This window comes from Panicum virgatum, chromosome 2K, assembly GCF_016808335.1.
Source record: "Panicum virgatum strain AP13 chromosome 2K, P.virgatum_v5, whole genome shotgun sequence".
Lineage (NCBI taxonomy): Eukaryota > Viridiplantae > Streptophyta > Magnoliopsida > Poales > Poaceae > Panicum > Panicum virgatum.
Genome location: NC_053137.1, coordinates 44,997,003 through 45,012,551, shown reverse-complemented (window position 1 = coordinate 45,012,551; position 15,549 = coordinate 44,997,003). Strand labels below are relative to the sequence as shown.

Genomic DNA, 15,549 nt, shown 5'->3' with positions numbered 1-15,549 from the left:
TAATTAAATGCTCGTTTAACATTCAAATTTTATCCTACAAAAGGTATTCTTTTTGCTCCTAGTGAGATCTATCCAACTAAAGCAATATCTTTTTGCGGGGAAACTAAAGCAATACTAAACACCATGAATATATATATAGTAGGTCTATTTAGTACCTTGGGTATGGAATAAACTATTCCATACCCGACCCGGTCAGCCTCCCCGTCGCGTCGGGCCTGGCTCGGCCGCAGTGGTTTTTCTGCCTCCCGGTTTTCTCCCACGTTCCCCACCCCACCCCCACCCCCACCCCAACCACCTCCGCACACCCCGCACCGGTCGCTGTTCCTCCCGCCCCAACTTCGCGATCCGTCCGCCGTTCCTCTCGTTCCCCTGTGTGCCCTGCCCCTGCATTGAAGATGACGCCACCGTTCCGCAAGAGTCGAGATCGATCTGTCCTCCCATCGTCGTCGATCCTCCTCCGGCCTGCCTTCCGATATCAGGTGAATCCCCCGCCGGCTTAAGATCCCCTTCCATTTTGTCATCTTTTGCTGGTCGCCGCCGTCATCACGCTCGTATTCATGATCCTCTCCTTGACGCCCAGGAGGCACTGCATCGCCATCTACCCATGCTGCAGAAGGAGCGAAGGGAAGGCAACGCAAAGCAACCTCTCTGTGTGGCTTGGAGGAAGAGCTCCCGAGGCTTCAAGGGGCACGCAGGGAGAAGGTTCGTGCGGGGGCAGAGCTGGCCAGGCATCGATCGGTTCCTGATTTTCTTTTCAACTTCTCGAATAATTTCTTCTACCTAATTGTGATGCTAGCTCCTTCATCCTACCATAGCTCTGTAGCCTGAATTGATGTTATAGCTTTGGGAAAAATGGTAGACACTATCTGAAACTATCATTTGCACTATTGTTGACATGCTATCATGCCCTCTTCTACCCCTCTTCGTTGTTTCTTGAGGTTTAGAACAGTTAGAATGCAATTAGGCAGTAGAGAGCTTCAGAGATCTTCTCTACTTGTTAGGTGGTTCTTCAGTGAATCTGGATGAACTAGTGGCCTCCACGAGGAAACCAGTAAAGAACACAAGTTTAGAAAATACTCAAAGATTTTGCCAAAGATCTTTCAGGCAGATATATGAAAAGTTGATCAACACTCGTAAAAAGACCGTTAGCTAGTTGATTTCGTGCTCATCACCCAGACCAGATATTGTCATTGTCAATGTTAGAGGAAGGATCCTGATGCTTTTATGCGATTCATGATTCTCTTTATTTCCTCCTTTTTAAAGGTTGAAATTTGTAGTGACATCTCTATGTCGCAGGAGGATTTTGTTTATCTTCATTGGATCGATTTGATCTCCCTTCAATTGCACTTGTGAAAAATTTCTCCTTTTTTCCAGCTCAAGACCTTCTTGTAGTTACTGATGAGCTGGACAGTTGGGTCGCCGGCGATGAGCGCCTACTAGATGTCCTTGTGCACTGCTGCAGTTATGTTGCGGGTGTGTGCTTCGCCAACACATGGAGCCCTGGAGTCACTGCTAGCTACATGATTTCTTTGCGTCCTCACCATTTCAGCCAGATTTGTGCTCTACTGCTTCATCGTTCCATTGTACTTCTCTGTGCTTTTTGTTTGTTGCTCTGCTAGCATTGTCTGAATGTGCTTGTGTGCTGCAGGATTGATACTGCTTATTTATTTATAGCGGATGCACTCAGTAGTCAGTATGCACGCATACATGGTTGAGCTAAATTAGGTGTTATGTGACTTTGTTTTATTGTTGCTTAGCTTAGTGTTATATTCTCGATCAATTCCATGGCGCTGCTGGGAGATGGGGCACCAGCATAAGATAAAAGCAAGATGTGATGGATTCTAACATGAAAATGCATTATTTTTTTTTGTTGATGTGTGCCATAGTTGAGCTGTCTGATACCTTGTTTTTCATGTTGTGGTGATGGAAATAGATGTTTGATTCTTGCTGCATTATGGGTTGAGATTGTGTCCTTTTAGTTCTCTATCATAAACAGCTTTCGCACTAGCTAAAACTTCGATGTTAGGGGCGTTTATTTTCGCAAAATATTATTTCGATTTTAGATATAGTAGATAATGTGTAGGATTAATTGATAATTGCTTTCATGTTTGGTAATCATAGATCATTTTTTAGTTAACAAAAATACTGCAACTTGGCGCCTGAAATCTGATTTTTCTGTGAATATGTATTATGTACATATATACTGATTAGCATTTCCACAATTTTCAATATATGTTGCCACCATGTACCATTGCATAATGTATCATGTGAATTTTTTCAATATATGTTGCCACCATGTACAATATCCACAATTTTCAATATATGTTCACATCTCTTTTTGTTCACAGACTACCTTTGTTGGCCGTGGGTACCATTGCATAATGTATCATGTGAATTTTTTGGTGTCTATGGTTGGGTTGAGTATTATTTACCACCTGAATTAAAGAATGCTTTTTAGTAGTTGCAATTTCACCATATAGACTCTTAAAGGAGTTCTGGTCGAAGTAACTTTGTATTTCAGCCTTAGCACCATTGAACTATCTTTTCATTGACAGTATTGCCATTTTCTTTTCATGTCACAGACATTCGAATGTACCACCAGCCGGTATGCCAATGATCAGCTCACACTGGGCATCATCTTCCATAACCTGAATGAATTCCTCACTGATGCCTCCGGTGCTGAGGTGTTACCTGTCATCTCCCTTGCTTTTATATATCCTCATGAATGTAATAAAAGTAGGCACCATAAGCAATATTTAACAGTCTTCGATGCTACCAAATGATGTTTCAGCTTAATTTACTTTTACAGTATAATCAGTGCTCATTTTCAGAAATATGATTGCTCAAAACTGACTCAATCTTAGGCAATTATTGACAGAATGCATAGCATGGGATTAGTTTAAGTGAATTATCTCTGCTGTCATGCTGATATCTGGAATGCTCATTTCAGATGCCATAGGCTGTTTCCCCTCTCCCTCGATCCTGCAACCTGGACTCCTACATGAAAGTTAAGCCTTGGAATTTGATTTGTGCATCGAGTTGTCGATTGAGGGAGGAAGGTAGTAAATTCCTGATCCTTTTGAGTGAGGGAGGGAGCTACCTTGTCATCGACTTGTTGGCGGAGGGATATGTGATGTTTTTTTCATCCAAGATATGCACATGTTCAGATATGTGCAAAAAAAGTGTACTCTGTTTTGTATCATTCATCTCATGGACTAGATAACTATCTGGCAATGCCAACCATGATCGTGGAATTGTAAGCTCTATGGCTCAAAATTAATGTTGACGGTTCAATTTCAGAGGCATCTGGGGAAGCAGAAATCAGAATTGTCATCCGTGACCTTCTGGTCAGTGTCAAGCTAACAGCATGGCAAACAATGTTCGACGTTTCAAATGCCGAGGAGATGGAAGCTTTGGCATGTAAAGAGGGCATTGGCCTGGCTGCTGAATGGTTCCAGGAGCCAGTTATGGAACCAGACTGCACGGTTGCCGTCCAATATTTGAAGGAGGTGAAGGTCTTGAAGCCTGTATGTCTCTCCATCATTCAGGAGGCTTCTCATGCGACTAGTAGATTGCCAGGTTTTGAGTTGAATCATGTAAAGAGATAGGAATTCAGTAGCTGATGATCTTGCACAAATGGCGAAGTGTCTGAACCACAGTGCTGTGTGGTGAGGCTGTTATCCTGCCTGTACTAAGCAGCTGATTGTGCTAAAAAAAAGCAGCTGATTGCTCTTGATTGTAACATTTCCATGAGTAATCAATAAAATCTCGAGTATGTTTTATGGTTCCCCATGTTTTATCATTTTGCCACTATAAATTAATAATTCCATGTCCTGATGTATGCTTAACCATACCGGTCAAGGTGACATCGTGGTTGTCAGGTTCAGCTCTATGTGATGCTCCACCAAATTCAGCAACCAATTCAAACCATACCTGAATTTTTGTTCTTAATCCTGGATTTAGTGAGTAAACCATATTTTGTAATGAGCAGCATGCTCCTAGTTTCTCATCACAATTTACTCGATACTGGCACTCAGGTCACTTGGTAATTACTATTCTCGAATGACAGCCAATTCAAACAGTGGAGTTTTTCATCAATTTTCCAAACACAAACTACAAATTTAATTCAGTGAAGAGGTCAAGCCAATTCATAGCATCCAACAACAACCCTCCACCATCGACATACTCAGCTAATTCTGGTTGATTCGTCGTTTATTCGAATCCCATGCTACAAGTTGGCATACAGAATATAATTCATAGCACTTTACTACTGTCACCGGCCTCGTAATCCCATGCTACAAGTTGGCATACAGAATATAATTCATAGCACTTTACTACTGCCACCGGCCTCGTTCATAGTGCGGCTTCCCTGTCTCTGGGGGCGGGCATTGCAGGTCTCCGGCGAGTGACAGCAGACTCCGGCGAGGGACATGAAGACAGAAGACCAAACCTTGATGGTACTCGACCGGGCTGGACGTCTCTTTCAATTTTCCACCAGCGATTATATTAGAAACAATGAAGCAATGAGAAGGATACGTGCGCATTAATTGTAGCTCCATGCATCAGGCAACCTGATGTTTTACCGCTAGCACGTCGTCGGGTTGTTCGGTAACGGAATCCAGGGACGGCCTCGCGATCGCGAGGTCTCGAGCGGCCCGGCTTCGACAAGATCGCAGGCTCCAGGCAAGTTCTCGCTAGCGGCCTTGACAGGGATCAGGGATGGCCTCGCGAATCGTCGTGCGGTGCGGGAGGGTGGTGCGGCGGCAGACTCCGGCGAACAATTTCCACCAGCGATACGTGCGTGCAGACTCCAGGGACGGCCTCGCCAGCGGCCTCTATGGGGATCACCGGATCGGGGATGGCCTCGCGAGGTCTCGAGCGAATCAGAAAACGAGATCGCAGACTCCACACGAGCGGATTGCAGACACCGGCAAGGAAAACGAGATCGCAGAGTCACTGCCAGCGCAGCTCCTCAACTGCTCGCGATACATGCGCGCTAGATGGGAGGAAACCGGCTGCAAGCTCATGTGTAAAAGAAAAAAAAACAGAGGCGGGCGGCCGAGAGGGGCGCGCGGAGGGGCGCTCGGCTCGCGCTCGAGTGTGGCTCGGGTATGGATTAAGTATTCTATATCTAGGGTAGGGATTAGTCTTGTTCTATATACATATATATATATAAGCTATCAAATTCTTAATGGATGCTATTTTTTAGTTCCAACGCATATGTATTTATTGAGAATATAGAGAATCGTGGTTTTTAATTACAACTGCTCTAATTAATAAGAGGTAATAAGATTATTTCTCACAATTAGTAATGTCTCTTAAATTTTCTATAAGAATAATATCTTTCTAGGATGGAGGGAGTGTGCAATTTCAGGTGCATTTGACAAAGCTCCCAGAACTGGTTCTCAACTAAATTCAGCAGGAGTTCCGCTAAATATTTTTTTTTCAAAGAGAAGTGATTCTCTGCTGATTCTGTAAAGTGATCCTGAGAAGTGATTATGTGAAATGAACTCAAAGGCTAGGAGCAGAAAAAAGTAACTTCTCCTGATTATGTGAAGTGATTCTCCATCCTAATTTTAAAAGTTTATACTAGAGAGTTAAAGGGAATCACTTTCAGCCACAGAATCACTTCTTTCGGAGAATCAACTCCCATATAAAGAATTAGAATCAGTTGTAGCTCTACCAAACAAGCCATTTATGATGGAGGGTCTGTGCAATACTGAAATAACCACATTTCTTAACTAGAAAAGCGCTCATCATAACAAGAGCCGGCTCTTATAATAGGCACCTGGACTGACACATAACAAGAGCTTATAGAAATAGCCTCTGAGGTGGGCTGGTATGGCTCTTTTTTGTCCATTTTCATTTAAATCTCATTTTACTTCATAATTTTATATATGTTTCTACTAACTCAGATGAAGATAAACTTTATATGAAAATTGTAGGTCTTTTAACAAGTATATAATATTCTAGTTGATTTTTAATTTACTATTATTTATACATCGTATAGTTAATCAAAACATAGATATTAAGAATCAAAAGAAACAAAAATCTCACCTTTGCTTTAGCAATAATGGAGTATAGATAGAATGGCAAGGAGATGGTGTGCGAGCTGAAAGTCGGTGGGTTCAATGGCTAGAAACGGCATGTGTTTGTATATATTCCCATTGAAAACGGGCCGGCGGACTTGACTTTGTGGTGACATGTGTCCTTTTTTTTGCATTTTTTTTTCGACTAAGCAATTGATTGCGCGCACAACATATATAGATACTTGGTTGAATATCTAACGCAGATGAAAGATTTTGCTCTTAACAGCAAGGTGAATAATACAACTGGCTGCTAGCTGTAAGACTCTTTGCAATTTATTACTCAGTGCACTTATTTACCATTAATATATAGTCCACTTGTCTTTCTCATAAAGTTTTTTTTTCTTGTGTCGAAGGCGGCTGTAAATTTAGGCCACTCCCAATGGGAGTTTCATAGGAGTTTCATGCACATTAATTAGCATACCATGTAGGATTATATGATGACATGGCATAAAATTTAAGAAGAAAGAGAAGAAACTAGTTTCATCTAGATGAAACTCTCTCTACACAAATACCAACACTCTATGAGTCTTGAAATTAAATGCAACATAGACCTTAGGAAACCACAACATGAAATTATGCATTGGGAGAGGTAGTTTTAACCATGGTTTCATAGTCTTTTTGTTTATGTGGCTATCTTGGAAACATCAATATGAAACCTTCCATTGGGATTGGCCTTATAGCCAGCTTCTCCTCTCTCTCTACTGTCTTATGCTTCACCTTAGCATTCAGTCTGCTTGGTGCTTGCATCCTGTTATAATACTTGTTATGAGGCTAATCTCATCACACAGTTTCTTGCACAGTTATCAAGATTGAGAACTTGATAATTGTGCCGGCTGGATTTCAAGTCAGCAAAATTGCTGATGTGACAATGTTATTTACTCATAAAAATCCTGTTGAGACTGGCCTAAGCTTCAGGTGTAGACGCTTCTTGATCTTTGGTACAATTATAGTGTGTGGGTAGTAATTTATAAGGTGGCTACGGAACTTAAAATAACTAAGCTAGCTCTCTTAAAAAAAATGCAGTTCCGGGATTACCATGCTCATATGCATGCAAATGGGCACCGCAAAGAACCTCGCCTTTTCGTAAAGGAGATTCGGAGGCACGTCCTGGCCGGCGACGCATCGATCAATGGATGACGAGCTACGACCTTGCTAGGAAGGGATCAAGGCGAAAGCTCATCACGCCACTCCGATCCCTCCTTTACCAGGCTATGCAATGGCGCATGCACAGAAGCAGTTTTGTTTAATGTGCAGTAGCTATCATGCGGGAATCACTTCCGGCCTCCCCCATGATGAGCCGGCGATTAACCAATATAATGCGCCCTATAGTAGCGATGTGGACCGTGCTACTCATCAGTCATCATACATTTGTAACCTGATACTGCGCGCGCGGTGCTGTATAGTACTATTCTCTGTCTATTTCTTTGCATGACCACTGGTAGTTGGTGAAAAGTTGTTGATTTTAGTATTGTAGTATATTTTGTTGTTATTTGACAAATAATATCTAATCATAGACTAATTATATTTAAAAAATTCATCTCGTACTAATCAGTTAAACCATATAATCAGTTATTTTTTAAACTGCTTTCAATGATGTTCGAATATTCGGCCCGCGTTTGGATAGCTGTCAAATCAAGTTTACACAAAAAGACAAACGTCTGCATGGAGTACTAAATGTAGTCTATTTGCAAAAATTTTTCAGGGACGGATGTAACTTTTTGAGATGAATCTAATGACGGTAATTAATTGATGATTTGCTACAGTGATACTACAGTACCATCCTCTGATCATGCGGTCAAAGGCCTCATTAGATTCGTCTCGCGATTTACACGGGGATTGTGGAGGTGGTTTTGTAATTAGATTTCATTTAATACTCTAAATTAGTAGTCAAAGAACCAAAAAGTTTTCGCAAAATTTTTTTCAGCCTCAACCAAATACGGCCTCGACTGAAGAAATTTTTTTGGGAAGTAAACACAGAGCCCGAGAAACTTTCAGTCAGAGAGAGAGAATCTCGCAAAAAGTGTGGAGAGAGATGGGTGGTGATGGACTGATGGTGCAGTGTAGAGACAGCAGCAGAGAGTGTAGACTGCAGGCTAGCTGTAGGAGATAAGGTGAGCATCCTGCATTCCTGCATGGCTGCATCCCCATCCGCAGGCCGCCGCAGCATGGATTGCAGTCTGAACAGTAGTACTCATTTCAATCTCCTGTGCGCCTTTGAGATAGCTGCACCCTGCACGATCGAGCACGCATGCGCGGAGGGTCGTAAGCATCAATATAGGTACGGTTCTGATGCGGATTTACCCTACGTATAACTACTTTCTCGGACGTGGAGGAAAAGGGAGAAGAAAAAAATATATGCCTGTTGACAGCAACTACATAATAAGTTGACAATAATCATGCTGTAGGGGTTGCCACGTTAGATTGATAAGAGAAGAGAAAAGAAAAATTAGGCAGCAAACTTACACCCGGCTAAGAGCAAATTTTAACACGTGTGAATTATGTATTGATGAAGTGCTATACATCATTACCGTCCCCGGTATTATATGGGTGGGTTGTCAGATTGGCTTTATGTGAGATTGCATTGCTGTAAACTAACCAAATGGCTAAATTAGTAAATTGTTAGTCATGCTCTATGAAGTCATTAAAAGAATTACTGAAGAGTGGATCCTATGCTCCGCCCTTTTTCACGCCTCCCGAAAGTAGTTCTCTGCGGTTACGGGACATCACCTACCTTGTTGAGAAAGCTTTTTTACCTTACTTTTTACCTTTCATGTCCAGGGAGGTGCTACTGCACATACTCCCTCCATATTGTAAAGGAAGTCATTTTGGGTTTGTATTGAATCAAATATTTTAAACTTTAACTATAAATAAATTATTTTTGGTTGAGTTTGAAAATATAAAAGCCATATGAATAGATTCATCTTGAAATATAGTTTGGTAAAATTATATGTTGACTATATTTTATAAATTTTTAAGTAAATATTAGTGATTAAAGTTATTTTTGAAAATCATGTCGATGTCCGAAATGATTTTATTTATAATAAGAAGGAAGTATCTTCTAGAAATTAGCATGGTGGAGTAATTAGCCATGATTTATGCTCACTTGCGTCCACCAGCCTGCAACCATCTCCATCGGTTGCTAGTGTAACCACATGCCTTCCTAGCATGCAAATTGGCGGCATTTAGATGCACCTCCAACTTTTTTTTAACTTTTTTAAATATGATCTTATTAGAGAAGCAGTACAAATTTTTAAACGAATTGAAAGTGTACCTAAAGGCAACAATCCTCTAAACCTTAGGCCTACACCTTCCGACTCCAACAATCCTCTAAACCTTGGGCGATCGATCGAGGTGGGCATTTGATTGACCAAAATCGATTGGTTTGGTTCCTTGTTTCTTTTTCAAAATTCAGTTATAAAAAATTGAAGATCGATAGGTTCTCAAGAATTATAAAGAATAAGCATTTTAGGTTCAATCTGTTCGATTCAATTTTTGATCTTAACCAACTAACCGCTTTATTTAAAAATTGCAGGAAACATAGAAAAATTCACACGAATCACAACCAAAATCGCAAGAATAGCAAACTGGAAAAATCCATCCTCGTCGTTTGGAGAGACAGGGTCCTCATCTTGGGTTGAATATTGCTTGACGTAAGAGAAGACGATGTCGGTTGGAGAAGCCGCCGCAACCTCGTCTTGGGTTGAATTGCCTCACCCGGGCCATCCGGCGCTGGACCGAGTCGGGCCCATGGACATTTCTTAGCCAAAAGCCAGGACTTTTTTTGAGCCAAAAGGCAGGGAAACCGGCAAATGTCGCTCGGTCTACTAGCAGTCAAACCATCGCACAAGGTCCAATAACTATTTTTTTTGTTCCGAAACAAAATTACTTTTGCTCCCAAACAAATATTTTGTATTGCTAGAACAATTAAAAATTATTCCGGAACAAAATAAATTTGTTATAAAATAAATTTAACTATAGGTCAGTTTGTTGGGCAGTTTAGGCCTAATAACATAAAATCTGGAGTGGGTGACAAGTCTGCTGGGTCACTCGCGTGACCCCCAGCAGCCCCCGGGAAATCGAGGGGTGGGGGTAATCCGCGTTACCCCCAGCCCATCTGTCACACAACTCCCCCACTCCAGAGTCCTTGTTTTGGGCCTAAATCGGCCCAACAAACAAACTCACATATGTAAACCAGTCAATTTTATTTTGAAACAATTTTATTTATTGCATGAATAATAAAAATTATTCCAGCAACAAAAAAATTGTTCTGAAATAAAAAAAATAATTATTGGACTTTGTGTGATTATTTGACTGTCAGTCAGACTTGTGACTCCTGACATTTGCGGGGAAACCTAGGGCCTTCCGGAGATATTAGGTATTCCGGAAATATTATAAGTCACCGTCAAACCATCGTACAAGGCAGAATATTTTTTTTATATTGCTGGAACAATTGTCCAATTTAAAAAAATTGTTCCGCGTTCAAAAATATTTCACATAAAAATTCATCTAAGTGTGATTTTATTTTGAAGATTTTATTACAAGGGATACGGTGGTGCAGTCGGATTTTGATTTGGATATAAAGTTTTGGAAAATATGATTGTGTCATACCTTTAACTGCTGGTCACATTGTGTGACTCCTAATAGCTCCAAGGCTCCCCCGCCCCCTCCGCGCAGGCAGCAATAGCCTTCCGATGACTGGTCTCATACTATTGACCGTGTTGTCGATGTCCTCTGCATTCGGCACAGTTGCCCGCCTTCATGTCGAACCACTAGCTCCTATCCAAGGGGTGAGAGGGCGTGACGGATTGATGCGGCGTGCCTGGGCCGGGTTGGCCAATACAGACTCCAGATTCCAGAATCTCAAGGGCCGATGCATTGGCGGTTCAGGAATCATGTAAGAGCAAAGCTTACGGTTCGGCCTGCTGCCGGCGATAAGAAAGACCATGTCAGTCTAGTCGTGTGAGGTGGTGGTGATGGATCCCGTCTTTAATGTTCTTTGTGCAATGTGAACCAGTGGGAGTCTAAGAAATGGTGGTGAGAGGCTATCCGTCTGCTTTTTGCCGATATGTAGCGAGTCGCCCGCTTTCTTCTCTTCTGCTTTCTCTCTCCCGTATCCTCGGTTCTTCACCACTTATAATACTTGCTCTAAATACATCAGTGAACTAGGGCTGGTCGCACTGGTGCAACCATTCGTAAATGCGGCACACTATGAGCATTGGGGCCAGCTAAATTACGGCCACTCGTTAGCAAGGCTCCTTCCGGTCGAATTCGGACAAGCGATCTCCCCATGCCAATTAACGCCCTCACCTGCACTCACTCGGTCTTTCCATTCTCTTTGTTAACCCAATTTGTTCGAATACAAATACTTGCAGATAAATATAAAAAAATATTGAAGAAATTTAGAAATAAAACTATTCAAAACGATCGCAAGTAATTTTCTTGTCATTTTCTGATAAAAACTAGGAGAAATTTAACTAGAAAAATGTTGATGAGAAAAAAATTGAAAGAGAAAAATTTGAGAAAAAAATTGAAGAAAAAACTTTTGCACCCAAAACCAAAAAAAGTTCGGGTAGAAAATTTTTGTTTCCATCAAAATAAAAAATGTTTGGGGAAAAAGTTTTGTAAAACCGTTTGCATCCAAAAATTAAAAAAAAGAGACGCGCCGCCCAGTTGTGTTGCTCTGCCGCTAGCACCTCGCCGCGCGACGCCCAGTCGCATCGCTCCGCTGCGACCACCTTGCTGCACGCCGCTGCAGCGCCGCGCGCACAGTTTGCTCCCCTGGAACCCCGCCGTCGCCCGGCCCAGCCGCGCACGAAGCTCACCCCCGGTGAGCCTCCCGCCTCCGCCTGAGCTCAGGTCTGCTCCGCTCCGCCTCGCCGCGTCACCGCCGCCCCATCCAGCTGCGCTGCCATCTCCAAAGGAAGGAAAAAAAAGGGAAAGATGAAGGGGAACTTAATCACTATTGGGCGTTCGAGGACGACCTTAAGTTTCGTAATTCATGGGTGATACGGCGATAGCAGATTCAACATTGGGATGAGCGTTGCGCCGCCGTCATTCTTCCTCACGTCATCAGGACCCACCAATTGCGCCAGGATGAATATCTTCACCGCCGCCGTCCGTCGTGTCACCGACCCCCATCAAAGCGTATTCTGCCCGCCTGTCACACCTGATTTTGAGAACAAAACCGAATGCATAACTATATGTATGCCAGGATCAAGTTTCATACATATAGAAACATTATAAGTGAATAATCAGTAACAGTATCACGAAAAAGAAAAACTAAAACAATTAAAAGACTATCAGAGTTATACAGCTTATCCTGGAAACGAAGGCTTCAAACTTCACAGGCAATCGACTGGGGGTTGCGTACGCCTAGAACTCAGCAACATCTTCAAAAGACTTCACTACAACTTTCTACTTCTGAGCAGCAGTAAGCAAGGGTGAGTACACTTATGGTTGGTACTCTGCAAGGCCACAAGAAATAACCAGAATGTGATTTATATCTATCTTTAAGATTATTAATCATGTGAGGGTCCAAGCCGCTCTTGACCGTGAGCACGGCTGATATATCAGTTTTACACTCTGCAGAGGTTCTACACTTTCACCACAATTCGCGTAAAAGTTCCGAAGAACTTTGAACCCAACCACGCAATGTGCTAGCTAGGCACAATACCACACTTCCGAGGTGTGATTGTATAGGGACGCTACGAGGCCTTTACAAAGATTCCTTAACATATGACAATCTGCTAAGGTTTCAAGTCAAAGTGGTCATAACACTATCCTAATGAGGTGGTACCTTGCCAAAGGACTATTAAACAATACCAATTGCCCCAAAAGGACCGAGCTATACCCCATCGATGCATCCCCTCTTGCCCTTTCAGTAAGGCTGTCACAAGCTAGAGTCTCTAATTAATCAGCCAAGACCAGAGTCATGTAGTATTGTGGTTGTACGGTTTTCTTGGGTGGTTCTCCATGTTCCAATTAAATCATCATAATACTCTTGTAAATAAGCATAGACAGAAAGATGGTTAGGGTCACTTGTCTTTCTCCAACGAAAAGCTACTCTTACTACTCTTCAGTTTTTGCTCACTTGGAACTCTTGATCTTCAATCTTCGAACGGCGATCCTTCTACTCGGAGCAATCATCGAGCAAACATACAAAACAAATAACAAGTACATCTAAGAACAATACACCAAACAAGATAAAAGCTTTAAAAGAACGCACTAAAGGATAGGGCTCACTACTACGGTTACGAGAGCGCAAGAACCACGAAAAACGGAACTAAAACGGCGATTCTATAGACTAAACGGTGCTTCAGGGATCTAGTCGCGATTAACTATAAAGTTAAGAGCTAGCGGAAAAATTTGCAAGACAAAGAAAACTGTGCTCACAGAGGATAACAAGGTCATAAAGCTACCGCACATGTTGCAAGGATCATGTGAGCGCGAGAATCGATGAAAACGGAGTTAAAACGTGAAAGATATGGCTAAAACAGTGCACCAGGGACTTGTTTGTGAGAGTTTTGAACTTCCAGGGGCTAGCATCAAAGAAACTAGGGGTCTAAACATAATTAAACCTAAACTTCAGGGGCTAGCTTGAAAAACTACAGGATAAGGATGGTGGGTTCTATTTTAGAAAAGCTCAGGGTTTAAAACTTAAAAGAAAGAACCTAAATGTAATTTCTTTTGAACGTGGCTGGACTGCGGGTTTATTTTGTGAAAACGGAAGGACTCTTTTGCAAAGAGAACAGGCGAACCAGTATCTAGGGTTTAGGAGCGTCGGATCTGAATCTAACGGCTGGGATCAAACCGGGGATCCGATCTAATCTAAACTGTTGCGCGCGGATCGGACGGCTGGGGTCGCTTGGGGCGAACGGAGCGGCGGCGTGGGCGCCGGCGGCGAGCAGACCGTGGCGGGGGCTCGCCGGCGTTTCGCGATGACGCGATTCTGGCTCGGTTCAACGCGGGTTTTGCACGAGGAGGTAGCGCGCGATGCCAGGAACGCGAATGCGGCCTCTACACATCGGATCGGCGGCGGCGAGGCGGCTCTGTGGCGAGCGGCGACGGAGCATAGCCGGCGAGCGCGGGCGCGCGCGCAGGAGCGAGAAGGGGAGGGGAAAGAGGGCCGGCAACGAGCTTTACCTAGACGCGAAACTTCGGGGATGCGGGATTTGGATGGAACGCGATGGCACGGCAGTGGTGCAGAGCTTCAGCTCAACAATGGCGGCGGCTAGGGTTTGAGCGAGCGGAGGCGGCACTGGAAGTCGATGGGGCCAAGGGATGGGTCTTGGGCGCCTTTATATAGGGCGGAGCAGCCACCTTGGCGTGCACGCCTAGGTGCGGCAGGCGGCGCGTGCGGCGCTAGGACTCGGTGGTCGAGCCTCGGTCGGACTCGAGCTCGAGACCGGCTCGGGTACGTGCAGGGGTGTGGGTCCAGACCAACGCGCGTGCGGGGAGGGAACGCTGAGTACCTAGGCGTGCGGGCCAAGCGGTGAGGGAGGGCCACGGGACAGCGGCACGGCGCAGCGTGGCCCAGACGCAGAGACGGGGTGTCGGCCGGAGGTAGAAGGCGACCCTGACAGATGGAGGAGAGCGCGAGTGGGCTGGCGGAGGGAGCTGGGCCGTGCGCGAGGGGCGAGCTTGGGCTGCTACGCGGGCCATGTGGGAGAGAAGGGGAAAAAAAAGAAAAGCTGGGCCGGGCTAAGATTGCTGGGCTGAAAACATTTTCCTTTTTCTTTTCTCAAAACCAAACAAACAAATTCAATTCAAATTCAAACTCAAAGATTTGAATTCAAAATTGAACCACAAACAATAAAACAAATGCAAGGCAGCATGGATGCACAACAACAAAACATTTTCGCTAAATTTTATAAAAACAACCCATCATTATTTATTTTTACGAAATTCTCTGTGGAGAAAAATAAATGTTGGGAAATTTTAAAATTATGGGAAAATTGTTGTTTTATTTTTAATTTTAATCACATCCTGAAATCCAAAATTTTTAGGTTGTGACAGAACTACCCCCTTAAAAGGAATCCCGTCCCGAGATTCACAAAGCTAGCAAGAGACAAAGGTTTAGGTGGGTAGCATCCGACACACATTAATTTTCTTCTCAGTTATTCCTTCTTGCAATGTATTCTTCTTAATTCCTGATAACTCACACAAAACACTTCGTCGATACTCAATCTAATTCCTCCTTTAACTTCCATTCTTTCCACAGCTTTATTGACACATCTTTCGAAGAACATCCTTCGTACCTTGATAAATTGATTTGAATAGAGCTTAGTTGCTTCTTCTTGCTTGAGTATATGGTATCACTTCTCAAGTCCACAGACACATCTCATAACCTTCAAGTAAAGTGACAAAGATAAGCCAACCATAAAGTTCAGATCTTTTCATACATCCTCAGGCAGCCACTGCGTTGTAGAAACATGATTTTCTTGGTTTAGTATCTTGGCGA

General features: G+C 43.2%; 1 protein-coding gene across 5 annotated transcripts; it reads left to right on the top strand.

Annotated features, from left to right (window-relative positions):
- Positions 1–281: 281 nt before the first annotated feature.
- Positions 282–3,790, top strand: LOC120695655. Of its 5 annotated transcripts, none has more exons than XR_005683771.1 (5): positions 282–479; positions 581–702; positions 1,375–1,583; positions 2,583–2,684; positions 2,951–3,790. XR_005683771.1 is itself a non-coding variant. In XM_039978869.1 (5 exons), the coding sequence occupies exons 1-5, from the start codon at positions 396–398 to the stop codon at positions 2,957–2,959; spliced, it is 552 nt and encodes a 183-aa protein (XP_039834803.1). In that variant the 5' UTR covers positions 282–395; the 3' UTR covers positions 2,960–3,790. The 5 variants fall into 5 exon arrangements, 2 of the variants coding, with proteins under 2 accessions (XP_039834803.1, XP_039834802.1); XM_039978869.1 differs by having other exon boundaries at positions 581–728; XR_005683770.1 differs by having other exon boundaries at positions 1,375–2,684.
- Positions 3,791–15,549: the final 11,759 nt, after the last annotated feature.